The following is a 24,963-nucleotide window of genomic DNA, read 5'->3' on the forward strand; positions in this document are numbered from 1 at the left end:
TCGGCCGCGGCGGCGGGTGAGGCGAGGGGGGGGGTGGTGGCAGCGGTGGCAGCGGTGGCAGCGGTAGTGGCGGCGGCCGCGGCCGAGATTCTCCCCTTGCTCTTGGGCAGCCCCTTCCTCCCTCCTGGGCACCCCCTTTTCTTCCCCCTGGTCAGCCCCTCTTGGCGTGGCCGATCCCGGGCGAGGGGCGGTGCGTGAGGGGAAGCTCGCCTGGAAACCGCGTACAGGCCGCTCGGGGCGGCTTCGTCGTCCCCGGGCAGGGCAGGTGCCGGCAGGAGCGTGGAAGCGCCTCGGGGTGCTGGGCCGAAGCTTTTGTTCGTGCAGGTGAACTGCTGTGATGAGAAGGTGACAGGTCACGGGGAATAATGTAAATACAAGATCATGTGGAGATAATATGGAAAGTTTTTTTTGAGGACGCTTTAAAATAGAGAGTTGGCATATAAGAGGAAAAATGAACCCTAAGGGGCATGGTGGTTTAATTTCTCTTTTCTGTAAACTTACACTGCTTGCTGTGTGCACCTTTAGTGATACTGGTGCCGTGCTCAAGTTCTTCTGTAGTGGTCATAAATAAGTAACTTGCTGGGTGCGTCTTTTCCTTTTGTTTAACGAGCTGTTGAAATTCCAAATACTGAGGGTGAGTAGAGTTTGAATGCTGAAATCAATCGTAGTGCATTGATCTCTGCCTGACAGCGTCAGCAGTACTTCATTAGTATTAACATGCTGTCCTCAGAGTGCTCTGCAGCTCTTGTGAAAGCAAGACTTAACAAAGATTAAATGAATCGGAATTATGTCTTCTCATCCCCACTGGCTTTTACCTAGGTGATTAAAATGAGTCAGTCGAGTTATCTGCACATCAGGTCTAAAAGTTCTGGTTGCTTGTTGCTGAATGCAAATAATGTGCTTTGTAGGGGTCACTAGGTAAAACATGATTACTATGTGTAGGAACTCTGCCTTGTTACACAGAGAGATATCTGGGGGGAAAATTGGACATTTTAAAATGTTTTTTCAGACAAACACACCGTTTTGTTTGTAAGACTTACCTGCTGTTGTCTCTCAAAGCTGTAGCAGAAAGACTGACATTCACAGCAGCTGGTGGGGAGGTCTGTCTGTCTGTCCGGCAGGGAAGTGCAGGTGTCTGGTTGTCTCTGTCACATAATACCTTGTGGTCTGTAGGTGTTGAAGGGTTTCACTTACCTCTCAGTGGTATCACAGTGCACTGTGCAGGTATAATCATTGCTGAGCAAAGGCTTTTGATTAAGCTAGTGCTGAAACATAGATTTTTTTTCTCTGTCCTAAGTTGACAAGATGGGATAGCATGAATGAAATCTGATTAACAGGGCTTTGCGTGTTCAGGTAAATACAATGGGGCTATATTTTTAAGAAAGCTTTAGCAACTTCTGTTGCAAATATGTATGATTTTCAATTCCTGCTTTAAATTTCATACCAGTACTAGCTTAGATTATCCCTGTAGTATTTACTGACTTTTATCTCTCCATATCTTTCCAAACAGGTGTTTCTGTTAGTACTGGGCTGCTCCATTATTTATTGCTTCCACACCAAAGAACAGACTCCTGTTTCTGGCTATATGACCTCTGCCAAATTCATATTTACTTTGCTTGTAGCTGGTCTGTGTCAGTTTGGGACAGAGTCTGGTCCTTTATCCAGAGATTATTCTGCCCATTTGGCTGTTGTGATAATGTTTTTTTTTTTTTTTTGCTTTATCTTCCTTTATTACTTTTTAAATAATGTTTCCTTGTGGATGTAATTTTATTAGATGGACTTGGGTCATGTGGTAGCCTAAAAGACTGAGGAGGTATGCTTGCCCTAGTTCTTGCTAAAATAAGGAGGAGACTGGTCTCTTTGCATTTCATTTTTATGTGGCTGGTATTCCTTTGAACCTATGCTTCTTTGAAAATTGCAAACTTCTTCAAGTTATGCCTTTTGAATTTAGAGACTACACCTTTCATTTTTCAGATTTCATACCTTTGTTTATTCTTTGTTGAGACTAATCTGCTCCATCAATCCCATCAAGTCATTCTCTTTTATGTTTGTATGGACCTTAAGTGAATGAGAGAAACCTTCAGTAAAAAAAATATGAATATCGTATTTCTTTTAAAGAGCAAGAACTCATGCTCTGAAGGGGACCTGGATAAATGCAACATTGAAAAACTCATAGAAGAATTTCAGTTTGAAAGCAATTGCATCTGCTTTTCTTTTAATCTTTTGTGTGTAGGACTCACTAAAAAGCCTGGCAAAGGGCTTCTGTTCATATTTACTGGATATTATACCTTATGTGCAGAGATTCCAGAGCTTTTATATTTATTTAATTAACTTTTTGTCATTTATCAGTGGTACTATCTCTCAGCTTTGTTGGCTTGCTATTTGATATGAGAGTATTGCACAGAGCCTGCAAAAGTGGTTGGGAAAAGTAGGGGCAAACAAGCTCCAGGGGGCTTGGAAATGTAGATTTCCTCATTTCTAAACCAAGGAATTCCTCTATAGTTCCATATCAGTAAGAAAGTTCTTCAGCACTGCTAATTTCTGGGTTTCATTGAAATGAACCCGTGAAATTCCAACCCCTCATGCTTTATGCAGTGAAATGTAATTCTTTATGTTACAGCTCCTTGGACATCTTGGTAATCTTGTCCACAAGTGCTGCTCATCCTTGTAATACTTTTGCTGAGGCAGAGCAGAAGGACTTGTTTCTTTATGGCAATATTACTATCACTCAGGGCTCTTCATTTTAGTAATTGGATTATGGAAATTTTTGGGAAATTAAACTATTTTTACTGTAGGTAGCACCAAGAAGAGAGAGGATAAATACCACAAAGGTCAATATTTTAAAAGAGGTATTATTCTGTTTACTAAAAGCCATAAACATTTAGCTTCTGCTTCTGAAAATGCTACGTATACAGGGCACGAGAGGTGAATTTGCTAATGATTTCATTCTTGCTGTCCAGCAGTTTCTTTTGGAATGAACCCTGTCTGTTCTTGGCACATAAACCAATTGTGAAATAGTTGAGTTTTGTGAAGAAAGGTATAGTGCAACATAGTTGGAAAGAAACAAGTATGAAGTTTGCCTGGAGATAGTCCTGTAAACTCATAATCTGATAAAAATACACTAAGAAGCATTTTTCATTTAGATAACAGATTAACTGGAGGTTGTTCAAACCTGGTGGTTTTCCTTAGAGCCACAAACTAAGGAAGCTAGTCCAGGAACTGGGTGGTACTCGTGCTCTTACAGATTGATTTCAGTCACTTTCTTCTGCAACAACACACAGGTCATTGAAAAGAGCAAGATGTTGATGACCCCAGTCTCAAATACTTGAAGTATTTAGGCTACAGAGGAAACAATAACTTATAAAGTGTACTATAAATATTCATTTTACTGAAGTAGTTGTGTTGTTGAATGAATGCTCTTTTGTGTTCAGTCATCAAAGTCTTGGAACCTGGAATTATAAAGGGTCACCGTAATATTTTAGGGCAGGATAAGTGTTTTGGACTATTTCCGGTGCTTTGTGTCGTCATGCTCCTTCTTTGATTCCTGGGGTTTTGAATCCTATTGACCAAGTTTCTGAAATTAATTATCAATATTTCAAAAATTACTTTGACAAGTTTCTGAACTTTGCAAGGTTCACTAGAAATTCACTAGATACTGTTGTCCTGGATGCTTATAACTTCTCAGCACTGTCTGTATTCCATGTTAAAACCTGTCTTGCCTGCCACTGTCAGGTGAAAACACTGAATACATACTGACTATCCAAATCACACACTGTTCTCTTTCCTGTTGCATCATGGTTGTCTCTCTTGCCTCTTACTGCTAATACATGTAGGACTGTTTTATGCCTGTGAGATGAAACCCATTTTGTAGCTTGCCTTTTTTAGCTTACTACTTCATATTTATACTATTCTGTCATCCTCATGTTGTGCTACTTTTTTTCTACATCTGGTTTTGTGCTTTTAATTGGTTATCTTGTCAGTTTTTGTGTTGTTCTTTTATCTGTTTGCCTTTAAGTTTCTTAAATTCTTAGAAACTTTCTAGACCTGCTCTGATTTCTTTGGAGGAAGTTCTAACACTCACTTTTCACTTCTGTCCAGATTGTCTTTATTGTTAGACTTGGACCTCTCATTTAATCAGGAACAAAATCATACATTTTCTTCTCTGCCTGGAAGAAAACATGACTGACTTCCTTTAAACCTATGAGCTGGCTGAGAGACCAGTGTATCAGGATACAGTCATTCCTTTTAGTCCTATCACTTGCCTTTCTCAGCCAGCCCTGTCTTTGCAGTTGCTCAGCAAAACTATTACAAGTTTTGTACTTCTTTGTACCCTAGCTTTTTCTTTCGTTTGAATTTGTCTTGATGAAGCTTTCTTTTTTTTTTTTTTTTTTTTTTCTTTTGATTTCCACACTGCTTGTTGAACAAGTCTGGACTTTGGAATGAGGTGGAGTAGATCACATGTAATCACACCTTTGGAACAGGTTTCCCCTTTTAAAGGAGCATTCCTCTCCTTTGTGTAACTGCATGCTACAGTGGCAGATAGGATGCCAAATCCAGTGTGGGGCATTGTATTCTTCCTGTTTTAAGAGCACTGCAGGTGCAATGAGATCCAAGGTCTAAAGAGTGGGTTGTGTAATGGAAGAATAACAGATACCTAAAGGAATAATAGATCAAGTAGATGGTGATGCTTCTCTAATAGACTTCTCAAGCATTCTATAAAGAAGTCCATGACTTATTTATTTACTATGAATGAGTGTAGCTTGTATTCATGGCTGTTTGGTAGCTAGCCCATTATTCTTCCCTATTGTTTTTCCTATAACAGTTGTCATTTTCATTCTAATCTCCTGGTGTAGATTAACAGTTTCTTCTGAGCTTAGTCACAAACAAAACAAAATCCTGTGATGATGATGAGAAACTAATATCAACCGTCTTTTAAGCCTGTCTAAAAAAAGATAACTGTAAGATTGTACTGTTTCTGCCAAGTTTCCACAAGAGGTACGTTATTACTAAGGAACTGTAAACTGTTGAAAAAAATCTGTAATGGAAACAATGATGGTTTAACTGAAGGGCTTGTTTGGCTTCTCCAAACAGCAGAGCTTTTCCATCTCCTGACTTTCCATCTTCCCAAGTACCAGTTCCTTGCTGCTGCATTGCTTTAGTCATCCCTGTCTGTATATAGAGTGACTACAGCAACACCATTGTCATACTACAAATATGTTGCTCGGGATGCATCAACAGAGTGTTGTTTCCAGCCTGCTACACAAAAGAAATGTAAACACAAGTCTGTGGCTTCTTTTCCTGGTTTTGGTGGCATACACTTCTCAGTGGTGTCCAGGTTATGACTGGTGTAGAACACAGTTAAAGAAAAAGTACACTATTTTTGCTAGAGGAGCAATAAAACCATCTTGAGTCAGGGGAATGGAAGTGTGTATAAATAGACAAAATTTGAAATCTGTCTAATCTTATAAACTGCTTGAATATTTTCATGTCCTACATCTACAGTATTTAATGTAATTTTCCTGCATTAGTCATTTTTCCATGTTTCCTTTCTCTCCTTAGTTGTAGGAAAAAGGAAGGAGCAACAAAGCTGTCAGAGAATGTGAATCAGGAGAGGTGATCATCTTTCTGCAGTCTGTTCCTGCATAGAAATGAGTTTTAGATATGAGTATGGCACTTCAATCTTGGTGCTAATCCCCATCTGCAGGCGTTCCATAGGGCTTGATGCTCACTTAGAGTTGTTGAACGCCATCATCTGTCCAAGCTCAAGTGAGCAGTCATTTCCTCAACTTTTTAATTGTTAACTTTACAACAGCTTAGATTTCTTCCCAGTACCTGAAGGGGACTACAGGAGAGCTAGAGAGGGACTTTTTGAAGGGTATGTAGTGATAGGACAAGGGGCAGTGACTTTAAACTGAGAGAGGCTAGGTTTGGATTAGATATGTACCACCATGAGGGTGCTGATGCACAGAAACAGGTTGTCAGAAAAAATGGTGGATGCCCCATTCCTGGAAGTTTTCATGGCCAGGCTGGATGGGGCCCTGAGCCAACCTGATAGTGGAAGGTGTCCCTGCACATGGCAGGAGGGTTGGAACTGGATGACTTTTGAGCTCCCTTCCAACTCAGACAATTCTATGAGCCTATAAAAACGACACTACTAAAAAGTCATTGTTACCTGTATTAAGTAGATGCCTTCTTCTATTAAGTAGAACACCTTTGCTTTACAGTACAAGGTATTGGTGTCATCTGTGTTGTATCTAAAACTTGTCTTTTTAGGAATCTAGCAGTTTACTTCTGTACATGTTCCACAACATGCATCTAAAATTCTTATGTGTCTCATTTCAGAACTACTATGGAACCTTGGCAGCCTTGTAGGTTTGGAAGGCTTAAATCCAAGTTCGGAAAGGCCTTTTCCAGTCCTGATGATTTGCTGGCTGAAGCGCTTAATTAGGATGGCTTTTGAACAAATTGGATTGAACATGGAATCAGTAAGTGTTTCAAACTTCCGTTATGTTTTCAGAAAATAAGGTATAGAAAGCATTTCATGTGGTTTAGTTTGTGCTGATCTAAAAGAACACTTTAGGTACACTCAATACTGGGATGATTCTGCATTGCTGAAAAGTCATCAAGTTTATGACTTGAGCACTGAAATATTGAGTAATAAATGTGTTAAAAGTGCTACGCAGTTCCTTGTGGTTCCAATAAACTGTTTACTTTTTAAACATTGCTGTTCATGCTGGACTTCTGTGTGTGTTTTGAAGCTGAAGGAGAATTCAATCTTATTTTTAACAGTGATTAAAAAAAAATCTTATTGCTTGTTCTTACCTTGGAGATACAAAAGCCCCATGAAACTGAGATGATTATTATTGTGCTACATTTACCTCTTCTGTGCTATAGTTACCTCTTCTGGAGGTGTAACAGTACCTTTGCTGCGTAAACAGAGGAACAGGCCTGCATAGCTCTCCTCTCGGAGAAGACTATATAGAGAGTTTTCTTTGAATGCTTAGCAGAGAGAGACAGAACTGCTACACATCAGCTGCTCTGTCACTGATATTTAGGAAGCTATTTTGAGTACAAATGTTGACCTCGGTGCAGTAATCCCTGTAAGTGAAGTATTTTAATGTTTTAAGAATGGGGAAATCCTTAAAAGCTATGTGTGGTATTTAGTCAGTATTATTGTGGTAGAACCTTTTATCAGTCTTGGGAATCTATGGAGAACAAATTGTTTATACAGTGTAAATAAAGATTGACAACCAGAATCTGTATTTTAGGATTTTATTTGAATTTTGATCTGAGATTCCTTGTAACTTTGAAAATTCAAAGAATGTATTGCATTATAACACTAGTAATTCAGCAATTTCAGCCTAAATAGGGAGAGAAACAAGTTTTTAGTCTTTTTCTCCCCATTCTCTACTTGTATGAAGCTTGTGATAATGCAGTTACATTTCCAAATGTCACAGTGAAGAACTGATGCAATAGCAGTGTATGACTAAGTAGCATTTTGCAGACTTGCTCAGCCAGTGCTTCAAGTCAACAAGACGTTGTGTGAACTTGGTTAGAGCAGTGCTGAGACCTCAGCTCAGCTGAGCAGGGAACTGATTTTACTTGAATCCCTTGTGGCACAGTTTGCATGCAGTATTCTGACAATAATGTCCTGCCATATCTTGTGGTACCAAAACTGAGTCACTCAGCATTTTGGTGCACCAAACCACTGTTGTTGAAGGGCCCCAAGGGCATTTGGAAACCAAATATTTTTGACTGCTAGTCAACAACTTGTCTGTGGTGTGAGCAATATCTGAACAAGTTTTGCTGCTTGTTTAAAATGCATTGCATTGTGTTGGTAATAGAGCGTGTAGTCTAGACTGTCTTGCTGTTGTGGAATTACTTCTGCAACTTATTAAGCCTTCCTTTGACTGGCATTATTTGTTCCAATGCCCCATCACTTTGAGTCTCTTGCCAACAGTTCTGCTTTAATCAGAATCAGTTGTTAATAATGAGACTGTATTACTGTGGTGCTGTTTGTCAGTGACTTGTTCTTGAAGGCCACTGATCTACCTGCTGTTTGCTCAGACATGTAAACAAACAGGTGATAGGCACAAATGTGAGGTCTTGGTTGAGGCAACCAAAATGCAGCATCAATAGACTACTCTGCATTGAAAAATTTGTGTTCAGCTTAGCAGTGTATTAAGCAAGATAATGTTTTTTTATAGAATGGAAAAAAATAGATCTGAGTGGATTCGTGGCAAAGTTGCAGCTCTGTTGTAAGGATGTAGCATATGTGCAGTGCACATTTATTATGTCAAAAATTTTACATTCCAGTAAAGCCAGAGGAAGGAAGGATAGAAATTAGAAATAGGCATGTTTGTGAAATAATCTGGGGATCAATACCATGGAACATAAACTTTCCTTTTTAATAGAACCTTCAATATCTACAAGTAGTGAAGTGATCTTTGCTTAGTATATTAAAATATTCAGCTGTGTGTTATACACCTCCCACAGCACCACTACAGTTATCATACAAGCAATATTGCCATTGCCAATTAGAATAGCCTGGATTTTTCCTGTTTTCTTTGTTGGGCAACCTTCTACCAGGATGTCAAGTTTGCTTGAAGCTATGATATTTTAAAAACTAAAGTCTGATTAGTAAATTCATATTTACAGCCATAATTAAACATTGGCCCAAGTTTTTTAAATTACCATCCAATGTTCTAATTGTTTACTAACAATTTACCCTGTGTTAGAGTCCTCTCATTATTCTTTTTCTCGTTTGCATTGTTTTTGTTGCCTTTGCCTGTGCTGAAATCTTTCCTACTTCTCTCCGGGGTGTTTGCTTCTGTTCTGGCTCATTTTGTAGTGTTCTCCTAGGATTAAACTCCCATTTTATTTCCTTTATAAAGCTGTTGTAAATACTAAATACAACAAAAAGAAGCAAATTTAATCCCTGTTGAAACAACATAGAAAAAATGTAAATTGAAGTAGAAACAGTTATAATGAAGCCTGGTGTGTTGAGCTGCTGTGGGCAGTTTTCTCTAGGTGAATCTATTTTTTTGGGGCAGGAGACAAAGTTCCTTTCGTACAAAAATTTTGTCTTATTTTCTTCATTTTACTTTCCTTTGCTCCTTAATTTCACAGTTACATTTTCATATTTATTGTAGCTGATACTTACTTTCATTAAGAAGGGTAGATGCTATTCCTGTTAGAAGAGCTCTTAAAAAAGAAAAAAAATATTTTGAGAAATGAAGAACTATGTGACTTCAAGGATTTTTAATGATGGAGTGGCTTTTCTTGAAACCCTATAAAAAGAGGTGTCTCTCTGAATGTAGGTTCTTTATTGTCTCAAAAATTTGAATTTTGTGTTTTTGAAGGTACTTTCAGCTCCTGGAGTCTTCTGCATTACCTATTTTATTGTTTTGGCTTTAGACTTAATCCAGAGTCTGTCTTGACCTTAAGCAGCCTGTACAGTACTGTACTGTACTGTACTGATGATGTGTAATGTGTTTGTGCCAGTTTGGGGATAGAATGTAAGGAGTTCACTGGGACAGAATTCAGTGTATAAACATTATATCCTATTCCAGCATGAAAGAAATTAGTAAATATGTTTGGCAAAAGCGTGGTACAGAAGAATAAGGGAAAGCTATTACAATATGATACAAAACTCAGTTCCCTTAACAGCTGGCTTCTCTATTTTTCCCATGCAGGTGCTTTGGTCAAGCAAGCCTTATGGTTCATCTCGAAGTATTGTAAGAAAAATTGGTACTAACCTCTCTCTTATACAGTGTCCAAGAGTTCACTTTCAGGTAGGTGTCCTCAGCAATTTAGAATCTGTTTCTCACTATACTGATAAAGAGATTTGCTCATTACTAGAAGGTTTGTAAAAGTAGAATATGATAAACTAGATATAGGAGAATTACTTAACTTCTCTCTGCTTCCAGTTCAGATTTTTTCCAAATAGGAAAGTTGAAAGAAAAGTCATAAAAGAGAAAAATGATTGAAACTTATTTATATAAACAGAACTTATAAGCTAGGCTTAAGAGGCCTGTAAAGATGAACAGTATTAAAAATACTTGGGAAAATAAACAACTTTATCAGAAATCAAAAAATTAGTTACAAGATAACATGAGTATCCTGTTTGCTTCTGTTTAAAATACAAGGCTAGCACTGTGTAGGTGAAAGGGTAGGGTAAAGAGCAAGTGTAAAAGCTTAAGGAAGAGAAAACCCATGCTTTCTATAATGAGTCTTTCAGGAACAGATGGGAAAGTGGAAGCTGTTACACATAATCTCTTCAACTCTGGTGTTAGGGGTAGGGGGTGGGTATAGAATTGGAGAAATTTAGTGTTTGAAATTCAAGCTGAGAGAGGAATGTTCCGTGGGCTGAGCAGGGGTGGGGAGTGTAAAGATGAATGGAGGGAATCAGCTGCCACACTTAAAATATAATAATTTCCACAGTGCTAAATTTTTCAATGTTTAAATTAATTTCTTTATCATAAATGAAATGTATGAACAATATTTAGACTTGAAATTACAGTAGCAAAACTAGATAGTTCAGATAACCATAGAAGCCTTATTGGTGTGATAGTAAAGGCCATGCTAACATTTTGCCTCTCTTAATTGAGAAATGGGACAGCCATCTCACATTTCTACTGGCTTGTTGAAAAAAAAATAAAGGAATGTGGAGTTTTGTGCAGGTGAGGACAACAAATGGCATGCTGGATTAAACTTTTGAATATATAATTAGTAGGTATTTTGCCAGCAAGAAGGCTCCCTGTGCCTCAGATTTAAAATGTAGTGAAGTCTCTTGTGTGTCTGATTTTCTGTGCTGTGAAGGCCATACAAGGGAAGATGATGCTCGTTTGCAGATAGTTAGCCTAATACTGACTTCTCTTAATATGGTACATAAAAGAGGACATGTCTGGTTTATGTTCTTGCAAGGAATGGTAAGATATATCTGAGGAATCTGTTCCTGATTATTTTTAGTATTTAAGCAAATAAATAACTAAATAAATACATACATAAATATGTTTTGGTCTGGATTCTGTTAAAATAAATATAATATTTGACTTTTTAGTCCTCTTAAAGAGACATTCATTCAGCTTTGTGTGTACACTAAGTATAAGCATTCACCTTCGATGAGATGAAAGGATCCTGAAAACAGAAGTACAGTTGTGAGAGTTGATTTAATTAAAAATAGGAATTCCAAAATTTGAGCCTTGAAACACCTTAAAATGTATATGGTTTGTGTGGACTCTATTTTAAACTATAAACTTCTGAACATGGTAAGTGTGATGCTAACATCTGCTCTTTGTGTCTTTATCTCAGCATTAAGATTCTATAGTGATGTTCAATACTGATCTCAATCGTTTTCGTGCTGTTGCAACTGACACTTTCCTATAGCTGTCTCTTCCTCTTTCTTTCTTACCAGCTTTAGCTCTAGTATGAAAGGACCATGAGCTGAACCTTGCTGTAAGTCATTCTGTTTAAAAAAACAAATCAAATCTTACTTGCATCATCTGAGGGTGCATGTATGGAATCAATGTTTCTAACCCCAGAGCATCAGGCTTTTCACAGGTCTGCATTTTCCTTATGATAAATGGATGAGATTCATTGAAAGAATATCTCTGTAATGTCCGTACATACCTTCTAGCATGCTTTTGTTCAGCTAGTCTGAAAAAATAATAGTAGCCAAACATTTTGATGTTTGAAGTCTACTGACTCTGGATCTTGCCATAGTCAACATTTAAATTAACTGCTATATACTAAAATGCAGCTTACATATTCAGTAAGAAGTGGCAGAGTTTATGTACCTTATCCACTCTATATGGCACAAACAAATGAAAATAGTTCATACGGATCTTTTGTGTGTCATATTTTTTAGATTTATATGTAGTATTTAGGAGATAATAAAATTAAACTTACTAGTATAGCTTAGGTAGATTCAACCAAACCTACAGTAGTGTCTCTCAAGATAGCATCCTTTAACTACAGCACTTCTGTTTTAGTCTCATGCTTCTCCTGTCTGTCTGATGGATACCTGATAACTCAGTGGAAGTCTCCTAATAAATTGGTGGGCATGTTACAAACATCTGAATTTACTGGGCTAATTTGGAAAATCACAGCAAGTTTTTCTTACCTGAAGTGTTTCTGAATGTTTAATACATAACTGTATTAGTAATCTGAAACTAAGAGGTTTTTATTCTGTTGTGTATAAAAGTCTCTGTTCTGTTTGGCACTTGGTGGAGCAAACAAAGAGCAGGGAGCGTGCCCCGCGGTGCTGCCGAGCAGCGTTTCCGTAGTGTAGTGGTTATCACGTTCGCCTAACACGCGAAAGGTCCCCGGTTCGAAACCGGGCGGAAACACTGGCGAGGCTGACTCCTTCTTTGGGAGTTGGACTCAATGACTCTTTTATGTGTCCCTTGCCACTCGAGGTGCCAGAGCAGTACAGTGTGTGTAGTCATCAGAAATCCATGATGGGTCTGCAGCCCTCAGGGTGTCTGTGTGTGCAGCACACATGCACACTAAGGCAGAAAGCCTGGGAAGGAAGAAGTGGGGGAAGCAACTATACAGTTTTCAGAGAGAGAAAAGCAGGCTATAGCACTGATTCATTCAGTTCCTGCCATCCAGTAGAACTGGGCCTCTGTTTTCAGTACTCTGTTCTCCATTTTAGGTGCTGGCAGAGCAGTTGTTCAGGCTTTTTTCTGCTGAAATTGACTGGAGGATAGGGGTAGTCACAGAGGTGTTCATAGGCAGGTCAAAGTTTTGAGAGATGGGTATTGGCTTTTCACCTTTAAATTACAGTAAAAATCTTGCATTAACTTGAAATTCGAATTCTACTGCTGAGGAGGGCTTTGTTGTTTTTAGGGATAGAGAAAAGAAACATCTGTATATGGGGTAACAAGCAGATTCTGTTTACATATAAATATGAATTAAAATTAAGAAGAAACTTGTATCACAACATAACAGAAGGCTTACTACTAAATCTTGGATTAGAAGTTATTTATCTATGCAGGAATTCTGGCAGTGGTAAATATATTCTTTACTGTTGATTTAGAAAATTATTTTTGATTCAAGTATGTGTAGTGTCTTTAAAAGTGGCTTCAATCTTTTAATGGTAATATTACTGCTAGAAAAATCTGTATCACCTGCAAAAAGTGGCTCATGTATTATGGCTCTTTTAAAATTGCCATTAGCATTAATACAAATGCTGTGGTCTTGAAAATTTCTATTCATTTTTAAAAAGAAAAATGCCAAGGAAACCTCAAACAGCAAAAATCCTAACATGCAATATAGTATTCTCTAGACTGCTTTAAAGAGAGGCAGACTGTAATGGTATTAGGCACAACTGTTAATGTGATAAACATATTACCATCTGTGCTGATGCTACCTGGAAAAAACCCTGTTGTTTCCAAATGATCCGATGGTGCCAATATGCACTCCTGGGAGCTGTGATAAAGACTCTCATACAAGTGAGAGTGTGAGGTGAAGGCAACTAATCTCAATTTCTAAGGCTGTTTGCAACAACTCCCAGCCCCAAGCCCACAACTTCTCTCTGCCTGAGACTTCTGTATCCGAGGCTACTACTAAAATATGTGTGGATGTTCTTCTGAAACAGTTTCACCTCATCCAGGCTGCAGTCCTGCTGTGATAGTTCTGCTACAAATTCAGATTAATGCTAACATTTCATAGTAGTTGGCTCTTACAGAGTGGGGTTGCCTTGAAAACTGACCTCGATGCTGATGGTCTGGGTGCAGGCTGCCCTTGCACACTGGCACCTACTGCCACCATCTTTGTCAGTGTTCCCAGCTCCTTGGCCACTGCTGGCCACAGGCAGCACTTGAACAGCTGCAGCAACTCATGCAGATTTGGCTGTGGGTTTGTAGTGTTGGGTTAACAGCTGGACTCAGTCATCTTAGAGGGCTTTCCCCACCTTAAACAGTCTGTGATTCTTTGGAATACAAGCAAAAGCTGGGGCATATATGCATTGGAGATATGGAACTCAAGGTGAAAGACTGAGCAGAGCAAATTACTGAAAGTTGTTTCAGTAGCTTTTATCTGCTGAGATACTGATCCCAGGCTGCTCAGGAGTCCAGTGACTCTGAACACATTCCCTCATCTGACCTGGGGAAGCAGCCAGTATTTCAAAATAGATTTGAAACCATTTTGTTGAGTTGTGACTGTGGAGTGAGTATTGATGGTCAAAACAATTTTTCAAATCACTGTTCAGGTCACTTAACTGGAAATTGAAGAAAGGTTCCAGACTCTGAAACCTTGCTCACCTTTGCCTTCAGACAGCTGTAAAGCTAATGGCCAGAACCATGCTGGAAAATGGTCCATTTGTTTGGCATGTTGTAAATAAGATTGTTAGCACGTAATGTATAATGTTATGATTGCATCCTACCTCTCACTCAAAGTCTTTGTGATTACTGAGCTGGTAGAATTGCCTTTTTGCCTGGTTTTGGGGTTGCTTTGCTTGTTTGCTTTTCCCCCTGTGCAATGTACATACTTCTTATACAGAAGTTGTAGGGAAAGGGAAACTTTGGCAGAATTTCACTTTAAAAATAATATTAAATTAGGACAAAATACTTCAGAAGTATTGGCAGCCTTAATGTCTTTTTTAACTACTGGTCATGAATATAATTTAAAAACATACTATTTGAGTTAGTATAGAAAACTGTGTGAGAATGTTGATGTTTGTTTGTTTTAAAGATAATAATTTGCATTGGATTTTTAGTATTCATTAGCATCATGTGATGGTGTATGTAGTTAGCCATGAACTTCTGTGAAGTGTTCAGCAGAATGGAATTAATAGTTTGAAGTCAGTGAAATGATTCTGGACTTGAGCACAGGACAGAAATAAGTGCTTCAAGTCTACAGATGTGTTTTGTGCATGTGTGTGTTAATAGTTACATGTAGCCTCAGTAGAAGTATTGGGTAACATAAATGTGACTTGGGCTGAAAGTATTGACTCTAAAACCTTCAATCTTGCCTTTAAAATTTAGCTCATTTCTCATGTCGGGGAAGGAAACACTCCTGCTCACCTCAGAGAAGATGCAGTGGCCTCCTTCGCTGATGTGGGATGGATTGCTGAAGAAGAAGGTGAAGTCTCTACAAGGCTCAGGTATGTTTCCAGAATCTTCTCTCTGGACTTTTTAACTTAAAGGAAGAAACTTCACTTCTGTCCTCTGAGACTCTGCTGTGCATTACAAATTAACAGAGAGCACTGGAATGCTAGGAGAAGAGACAGAGGTAAAGTCTGGAAAAGAAGTAGTAGAGGTCAGACTAATAGGATTATGAAACCAAGACTTGTTGGAAAACATACAGGAGATTGACATTATACAAGGAAGCCTCTGGATTTTATTTATTTATGTATTGCAAAGAACTGCACACAATAGCTTCAAGCAATGAAAATGTCTGCTGTGCTATGGCAAAATTGCTAACAGTGATTCTGCAGTTCTCCTGAGATTGTCATTACCATGGGGCAGTGAACTGTACAGCTTCTCATTAGCAGCAATGGTCATTCTGGCAACCCAGTAATTGGCATGTTGTTTTTCACCTTTCTGGTTAAGGCTCTGTAGTCTGCTGAATACAATGAAAAAATTGTGGTTTGTGTTTCACATCTTTAATCTTCATAACAAAAACTGGCAGGGAAGCATGTGAGCACCTGTGTCCAGAAGGCTGGGTAGGTACTGCCGTGTTGGACCAGGGGTTTTGCACAGCATTGTCACTACATGAAACAGTTTGGCTGAAGGGATGAAGTTCTCTATTCCATCCTACTCAGGTTGCTGCTTGGGCTATGCAGAAATGAAAGTACAGTACTGTAGTGCAAAGCAGGTTTTTCTTCTAAACAAACTAATCTGTCAGAGAAGGGCACAGATTGTTGGCTTCAGAGATTACAGGAGGATACTGTTCTTAATTTGAAAGCATAGGTTTGAAAATAGGTTAGTAATGACCTAGATGCCCTCCAACATGACTGGTTACAGTGAAGCTTTGCATAACAAACATTCTGGCACTGCCACATTAATTTCACAAACTCAGAGGGGAGTCACAGAATTCAGCACTTGCTTGGGAAACAGTTTCTGAAGTCTGTTTGATAGGAAGGAAATTAACTGTCCAATACTGCTTTTGTTTGCACAGAAGTATTTCGTTTAAGGATTGAACTGTAAAGCTCTTACATTTAATGGAGGCAACAGGGAGAATGGCTCTTTGGTGCTTCAAAGAACCTATTGTGAAAGATGTAGGACTGCATTTTTGCTAAAACGTCTGCATGGAAAGGGGGGAGCAGGGACAGATGGGTGTGGGATGGGACTAAAATAATCCTGCAGATACATGGTGACCTTAAGGCAAACAGCTTATGATGGAGCACAGGAAGTGAATTACTTAGCAAATATGACTATTTCAGTGTGCACTGTTTATTACGTCTGTGCACGGTATTAGTGGAGCTGGTATGCATTAGGTGTTTTCCAGGCATTTGAAATTCTCTGTTTCGACAGGATCACATAGGTGTTACTGTTCAATATTTATCCACTGTAAAATTTAGTAAACAGTCTTGCAGACATAGTTTTGGGGTTTTTTTCTGTGAATACAGTTTTATACAGGAAGCAACTAAATGAGAAATCATTTTTCCTCTACCCCTGGACAGAGTAATAATGACAACTCAGGCATAATATTTTTCCATAGTGTTAGATTCCAGTCAAGACATCTCTATTAGTGCTCTCAGCAGAAAATACCCTTTGTTGTTTAGCTATTCTGCTCCTTTAAATTTCTGGAAGGCAGGTTTTAAGGAGTGAAATGACCACTGGCTCCTTCCACCTTACTTAAGAGAGCAGGAAGGTGGCTGCTATAGGAGGTATCCTGTTCTCAGCTTGAGTTGCTCTCTATTCCTGTCTAGATAACACCACCTAAATTTCAGCATCTGTAATACTCACTTCTCCTTGATCAAATTTCTGCAAGTTGTGGTGATGGTTTTTGTCAGTGTCATAGAAGACTTAAATGTGTATCTAATCTTGGTTTGATGTGGTCAGAGCACAGGGCTTGTTCTAGCCTTAAATCTTGGCTCTTGCTTTAGGTCTAGCACAGCTGCATATCTAACCTGATGAGCACTCACAATAGCTCAATCCACTCATCCAGAGTGATGGGGCACTTGGGCTGAGTTAGCCTGGAGCCATTCTACCCATTTCAGAAAGCCCTTTTACCAGGCCCTATTCTCACTCTCCTGTTTAAACAAACAATAGAATCCTGGCATGCCTGAGAAGTTTGGGGATTGACATCAAGGAGGATTGAGGAGTTAAGTATGTGGCCACATTTTGTGTTTTAAAGTTTATGATGATTTGTTGTCATCAATCCTTATCAATTCTACTTACAGAATCATAGAATAGCTTGCATTGGAAGGGACCTTTAAAAGCCATCTTGTTCAAGCCCCCCCCTGCAATGAGCAGGGACATCTTTAACTGGATCAGATTCCTCAGATTCTTGAGATAACCAGTTTTAAAATGCTGGTGTCTTTGTAAGGGCTTATTGGACTTGTTTGAGCAGATGCTCAATAATGCCTCAGTGTTTAACATGGCTTGAGCTTTGGTGGGTATTAAGGGAAGGCAACAGTTACATTTTCTTCTGAGAAGCACAGGGGAGGTCATGGACTCTTTAAACTGTATGGAAATTTTCTTCTCTGTAGTTCTAATTATTGTGTTAGAAAACTTGATATGAGACCCTCTCCCATCAACTGGCAAGCAGTCTCTGCATCACTAAGCTGTTTCATGCACTCCATATTTCCCAATGCTGCTAAAATGGGAATTTTTTTTTAATTTTAAAAAAATTCAGGAATCCAAACAGTACAAAAAAAAAATATCATGTGGAATAAAGAAACTCTTATTTCTTCAAAGGAATCAATTACAAATGGATATTTGCTGCCCATGGGGAAAAATGGTAGCGTTTAAGGGAAGAAAAATCTTAATTCAAATGAAATATACAATAGGTTTGAGGCAGAGCAATAGAGTGGGATAAGAAGAAATGTATTCCTTTTTCCTTGCTGAAATATGAAATGTACAATATATATGAAATATACAATATATGAAATATACAATAGGTTTGAGGCAGAGCAATAGAGTGGGATAAGAAGAAATGTATTCCTTTTTTCTTGCTGAAACCAAGGATTCTACAAAATGCTGTCTCGGAGAAGAGAAGAAACACAGCTCATGATGCAAGGAGAAAGGATGTGAAGCTCTTATTTACTTTAAACTATTTAAGGTTTTGGTGGAAGTGATTTGTGTAAAAACAATTCTGAAATCAGGTCTTCAACTTGTACCCCTGATTTGTAGGTAACATTGCTTTAGTCTTTGTCTATTTCAAAGGCCTTAAAACATGTTGTGATATGTTTGTTACAGGTCAGAAGTTTGGTTAAAAGCAGCCCAGCCTCCTCCAGGCGAGGCTCATCATTCCAGGAAGCCCCCACTCAGACAAATGTCCTTGCAGAGCCCGGCGGGAGAGGAGCCAGTGCCCAGGATTGCAGTGATGGCAAACGAAGAAGCAATGCAGAAGATCAGTGCCCTAGAAAATGAACTGGCCTCTTTAAGAGCACAGATAGCCAAAATTGTAACCTTGCAAGAGCAGCAGAACTTGACAACAGGTATTAAATCTGCTGCGCTCTTAGTAAAAATTACTTAATGAATGTGTCCCTTTTATAATTACGACTGTGTTAATTCTTTTTTTGTGAGATACTGCAACACCAAACACTTCTCCATATTGTTTTGGTTAGTTTGGCACAATAACCAAGGGGTACAGAATAGGTCTTGAAGACAAGTGACTTGCCAGATTTTCTGTATTTTTTAAGTATTCCTAAAGTCATTGTGTTTGTCTGTAAATCTGCCAGAGCTCTGAATCTGTGAATGAGTAAAGAAGTATTAAACAGCTTTCAGAGCAAAGCTCATGATAAACATGATGGCTTAAACCAAACTAAAAGAATGTAACTTAATTACTGACACTGAAGTCTTTCCATTCAATGAGGAAATAGGCTCTCTGATATCATTAAGTATTCATACAAGATGCTAATTATGTTTTTGGAATATGTAATATACATCTCAAGTAACAGAAAAGGCAATTAATTGTTTACTGCAGTCATCTCTGGGACCAGACACATTGTCCATATGGAACCAAAAGTGGTGCACTGTTTCTGGTAGTAAACAGAATCATTCTTTTCCTGGATTTTTTCCTCCTCTTTCCATCACCTCTGACTCCTTTCAGTTTTAAGTCTTCAGAGATTAGCAGGAGAGGGCCCTTGTCTGCTGCAGATGACAGGCATTTGGTTGTCACTCTTTCCTAAGGTCACTTCACAAGTACAGCTTTGCCTATGTTTGTGTATAAAATCATATTGTGATTTTTCAGATGCTTCTTTAGCTGTTTACTGATAGGAGTTACTTTATTGTTCCTGAACTGCTCATATTCAAAACTATGAAATAGTTTTAAGGATCAGCTAGTTTCACTCTTGAATTTTATTTATGGGGGGGAGGGTGGGGGCATGTGGAATAAGTATAAGCTTTTTTTTTTCTCCCCCTTTACCTCTATCTATTATGGAAATTAAATTTTTATTTTATCATCTTTATCTCCCTCTTGTGGTAGAACGTGATAATGATGCTGTGTGTTTTCCTACAGATACAGAGTAGACTCGTCTGTTTTATTTCTATAAATATCTTTACACACTTTATACTCCAAGCCTCAAAATTCTGGTTTGATTGGATTTTTTTTGTTTTTTTTAAAGGTGCAATTAAATAGAGGTTTCTTTATTTATTTGTCAGGTTGTTACTATTACTGTATTTATAACACAATTTTTTACCTAAAGTCTACATGGAACTCAAAATCAAGGTTATTGTGAGAATCTCTATGAGTAGAGACAGATGAATAGCTGGCCTAAAAATCCTCAACCTTGGACAGCTTCAATTGAATTAGCTTCAATTTAAGCACTGCTTGAGCTCTGAAATTTACATTGAAAAATGTTGTATGGAAATTTCTTACTTGTGATGATAAGTAGGGAGAAACACTGCTCCTGTGTCAGATTGTGACTTCCAGCTCAGTAGCTGCCTCTGAGAAGAAAGGGAAATACTGGTAACATTAGGGCAGAACATAACCAGAAGATGTCATGGCATCTGTCCCACTGCAGTAAGGACACAAATGCACCTAGAATTAGGACTGGAATTTCAAAGGACACTTCTAACTTTTCAAGAAGGATTTTCATATGTTTTTTTTAGCTGAACCTACTTAGATGGTTTAGGAACGAAGAAGTTAATCTAAAGGCGGTAGAGGGGGCTCAATTAAAGATAATACAGTGATTTTCTTACCTGAGCATTTGTGACGTGTGAAGGGCAGTCACAAGTAAACTGACTTGTATTGCATGTTTGATTTGTAGTTGGGTCAAGTCCACTTGCTTCAGCTGCTGTCCCTGTTGCACCTCCATCACTGCCACCACCTCCTCCTCCTCCTCTGCCTCCACCCCTTCCCTCAAGTCTGGGTCAGAGTAAGTCTGCAATTGATCTCATTAAAGAGAGGAAAAACCAAAAAATGAATGCTGGCCAGGATGTGGTGGAAAACGGGCCAAAGAAGCCTGAAGTACCAAACATGCTAGAAATCCTCAAAGACATGAACAGTGTGAAACTGCGCTCGGTGAAAAGGTAATAAATGTCAATGTAACAAGATTGGCATTAGTGATTTGGTTTTATGACTCAAAACGATTTCAGGGTGACACTGATACCATTTTCTTTTCTAGATCCTTAGAAGGTACAAAACCTAAAGTGTCTCAGCCTGCAGATCCGGCAGCATTAATAGCAGAAGCTCTCAAAAAGAAATTTGCATATCGATACCAAAATGAAAGCCAAGGTGAAACAGAAAAAGTGATTCCAAAGGCTGAAACAAAGACACAGACTGAGGTAGTGCTGGTGAGTATTTGAGTATTTTGATTCTGAATACATCCTTGAACTAAATTACAGTTGTGCAAACCAACCTACATCTTTCTGCTAACATGTGTAGGTGTTACACGAGTTAGCATCTCATTTGTTAGGTCCACAAAACCCTGTGAAGTACAGCTGATATGCCAGGACTTTTGGCAATTAAATGTTTTTAGTGGCAAGTCTTAGGATTGTGTAGTGTCTTGGCCCTAGCTTTAAAAAGTCCTGTTACAGTTTTGCTATTTTTTAAAAAAGAAAAATGTTTTCTATTGCCACAGCATCTGATATTCTGAAAACCATTGCAAAGGGCTCACATCAAATCCAGTCTGAACTGAGTTGCCTGTTACTACCAACCTTAACCATTCAGCTGGTGCAGGTGAAACTTTGAAGCAAGATCCTGAAACATATCAGACATTCCTAGAATTTGGAAAATAAATTGTTTAGAGTGCCTGCTGGATCTTGATTCTTTCTTATAGGGAGTTTCTTCTAATAATTGGAAATGCTGAGCATATGAAAGCAGTTTCTTTATAGTGTGAGAATGTTAAAATGAAACTGTATTTGAAGTCCACCTCCTGGCACAAGTTATTAATGGCTTCTAGTTTATTTCAGATGGATTTGAATTTGTTTTTTAAGCAGTGAACATTCAAAATACAAGTCTCTGTCAATGTACACTTAAAAACCAGCCTGGTATGGATCAGTTTTGTTTGTCAGCAATCCTTGAAGCCTTATGCTGTGGAACCAGACAAGAAGAGTAAAGAGGCTTTTTTTTTCATTTGTGCAATTGAAAAAATGCACATTAAAGTCCAAAAGCTGGCTCTGCTCTGAATTATGTTTTAAGGAAAATAACATTTTGTTGCCACAAATCTCAGGACTTTTGAGTACTTCAGCTAATTAATGTTGACTTACTTGCCTTTTGGCCTCTACTGGTTTATTTCTGTAATGTTCAGGCTGTTCTTCTCAAATAAAAGGCTAGATGTTTCCCAAGAATTAATCACATTTCCTCAGCATCTCTGGTGCATTGAGAAGAAAACAAGTTGGCAATGTTTATTCATTCAGGGTTTTTTCATGGTTTTCTGGTTTTGAAATTTACAATCCACCTTTTGAGGTAAAAGATCATCAAGTCATTGAGAGCTAAGAAAACTGAAGATTTTGATTAAATGATAGAATGTTGATCCATAAGGAGCTAATAAAATCTGTCCATCAGTTACTTACCAGTATCTAACTTTGTTAGATCAGACTTGTATGACAGTTTTGCAAGGGACTTGCACAGAAACACAGGGTGGAGTAAGAGCAGAAGCACTGTTAAACTGCTGCTGGAGCAGTTGGTTGTCAAGGTGTAGGGACAGTGGAGTCTATCTCATTTTACTGTGCTGGAGCAAACTGCTTCCAGCCCTGCTCCAGCAGGTCGTGGGCTCCCTCCTCTGAGCAATTTCAGCTGTTGCTAACACAAGTTTCCCTTTACTTGGTGACATCCACATGCAGAGAAGCAGGTGATAAAGGAAATTATTTCTGCCCAAGTTCTGCTTTTACTGCTTGGATGGATAGATAGTTCAACAAGGGGTGTGTTGAAAGCAATCTGAACATGTTTCTGGTTTTCTTTCCAGTTTGGACCACACATGCTGAAGTCTACAGGAAAGATGAAGACTTTAATTGAAAAATCTTAGTGTTAAAGATTATTCTGCAAAAGACTGTTAAGCTGCTTTGTATAAAATATTTTATGTTGCAAATAGCACTAGTACTGAGAGGTCTCTTTTCTTACAGCCCCGAAAGATCTAAAGTGAAATGCAGAAACGAGGCACTAAACATGTTTGTATGTAGGTGATTTATCAGGGGGAATAAATTGGACCATTATACTCAGGTATTAATTTTGTATTCAAGCTTGGCTTTCCACTCAGATTTATGTGATGGATTTAGTCCATTAACACTAAGTTATATATGCAACATTTTTTGTGCATAACTGACCAGCTTAAAAATTTGTGTACATGTTAATAATGACGGTGATACATCCTTAAGTTAATACCAGTTTTATGTGAGCTCTACCTATAATTTGCACTACAATGTGTAATTTTGTACTGAAATCTTCATGTTGAAGTCTTTCTTTTAAACTTAACTGTAGCAAATTTTTATCCCAAAGAAAACCTAGAGGCACTCTGCTTTTTACTGACACAAAGTGAAAACTTGAACCTGCTGCAGAGGTCCTAAATTAAAAAAAAAAATCTCTAAATTATACATAGTAGTACATTTTTGTGCGGGGTTTTTTGTTTGTTTCACCTCAGCTTGCAAGGGTAAGGGAGTAAAACCTGCTTGCATCATCCTGTGGCCATTATAAAGAGTAAAATCATGCTGTGGGAGCCTCTGTCAGAAGGTAGTCAGGGAATTTGGAATAGTCAGTAAATAGCAACAGATTAAAATAACAAAGAGTATGTGTTAGTTGGCATAAAGTGCTGTAGGTAAGAAAACAAAGGTACAAAGTACTGTGGGGTGCAAGTTGCCAAAAGCAGCTCATCTGTGCTGCTCTGGGTGATGCTCGTGGGCACCTTCTGCCCAACTTGGCTCCCTGGGTACATTTCTGGCAGATGGGGCTTGCACAAGCCCTCGTAGCCCCATGTACAGGGAAGAGATGGGATAAGCTGTTGCCCATGGCCCATCTTCAGGGGAAGCCCTTCTGATGCAGCAGCTGTTTCCTGCCACACCTGTACCAACCACCTGAGCTCATGTTCTCCACAGGTGTAGAAAGGCTCAAGCTGAAAGTACAAGTCAGGGTGAAAAAGCTGCTCAGGAAGCAAGAGCTGTGGCTGAGGTGCACCCTGGTTCCCTGGTTTGCTCTCACCATGGATGAGCATTGAAAACGCTGAGCTTGGGTATTTTTGGTGCTCTAAGCTGCTCCCGGCTACTGGGGGGATAAGTACAACTGCCTCTGGGAGCTTCTGTTTGCCAGGAAAAGACAAAAGCAGCACTTTTTAAATAAAGACAGCTGAATGGCTCTGACAAGGTTACTGGAGATGGGGAAGCTTTGCTGCTTATAACTGGAATGTAGGTTGTACATGGTTTTGTACAAGCTTTGTTTTCTGGTGTGGAACTTGAATGGTGTTAATACGTACACAATGTAACTTCCTTCCAAAGTGCTCTGCCATCAGTCCTACTGATTGGTCACTCAGTCCTTCAGTTCTTTTAAGTGCCTTTAAAACACCTTTGTGAAAAGTTAACTTTGGTTTTAAGTTTTGTATTTTATGCTCTATTGCCACTATATAAAATTAAAAGCAGATAAAATAAAGATGCCATATTTGATTTGTGGTACTCTACAAATGATAGCAGCCACAAAAATTGAAGTTTCCATTCTGTTACAGTGACTATAAATCAGTATAGTGACAACCTCCTTATAGTGATCCTCCAGGGCTGGTTTGCTTACTTTGCTGTGCAGCAGGAGTAACAGGAGGGGTGGCTGTGAAACAGCCCTGCACTGTTGATTCAGCTGCATGCTGGTTAAACAAACAAACAAACAAACAGTGGTTCTCAGGAGCCAGTGGGGCGTTTATGCCTCAGCACAAGGATAGCAGGAAGGGACTTGTTCAACAGCCTCTCCGTCCCCTGGTACACTGAGGGCCTCTGGCAGCCCAGTTAAATACAAACCTGTAAAATTCAAGATGTCACTTGACCTGTTAAACCAGGCTAAAGCATGAGGAACATCCACACCAGACATTGCTCACCTGAACTGGGGTATCCAGCACCAGAAATGAGCTTTAGCAGTGATGTAAAATTACTGCAAAAGAAATGTCATCTGTGCCAGAAAATCAGTAAGTTGCCATCAAATAACTTATCTTACACTGTACCTTAATGTGTATCTTTTTCCTTGAAATTGCACACAGTGCCACTGCCCACAGAAAAACACCTCAAGTGCTCAAACTAAGGCCACTCATGGAGGCTGGGCCCCCTTGGCCATGACCTGAGGCCGGTTTGTGCCTGTGTACAGAACAGTCCTGGGAGCAGATCTGTGGCCTGGAACAGCTGGGAGGCCTGGCCCCTTCCCCAGCAGGGCTCTGGG

The 24,963-nt window shown here is 38.9% G+C and overlaps 1 protein-coding gene and 1 non-coding gene across 4 annotated transcripts; both read left to right on the plus strand.

Moving 5' to 3' along the window:
- Positions 1-24,209, plus strand: MTFR1 (mitochondrial fission regulator 1). 3 transcript variants are annotated; one of them, XM_066563582.1, is made up of 8 exons: positions 1-16; positions 6,343-6,485; positions 9,696-9,794; positions 14,991-15,109; positions 18,372-18,613; positions 20,387-20,648; positions 20,744-20,912; positions 22,526-24,209. In XM_066563582.1, the coding sequence occupies exons 2-8, from the start codon at positions 6,420-6,422 to the stop codon at positions 22,583-22,585; spliced, it is 1,017 nt and encodes a 338-aa protein (XP_066419679.1). In that variant the 5' UTR covers positions 1-16; positions 6,343-6,419; the 3' UTR covers positions 22,586-24,209. The 3 variants fall into 3 exon arrangements, with proteins under 3 accessions (XP_066419679.1, XP_066419688.1, XP_066419674.1); XM_066563591.1 differs by lacking the exon at positions 1-16 and adding an exon at positions 72-324; XM_066563577.1 differs by lacking the exon at positions 1-16 and having other exon boundaries at positions 6,246-6,485.
- On the plus strand, positions 12,278-12,350 carry TRNAV-AAC (transfer RNA valine (anticodon AAC)). The gene has a single exon. It is a non-coding gene; the product is annotated as a tRNA-Val (tRNA).
- Positions 24,210-24,963: the final 754 nt, after the last annotated feature.

Source organism: Molothrus aeneus, chromosome 1, assembly GCF_037042795.1.
Source record: "Molothrus aeneus isolate 106 chromosome 1, BPBGC_Maene_1.0, whole genome shotgun sequence".
NCBI lineage: Eukaryota > Metazoa > Chordata > Aves > Passeriformes > Icteridae > Molothrus > Molothrus aeneus.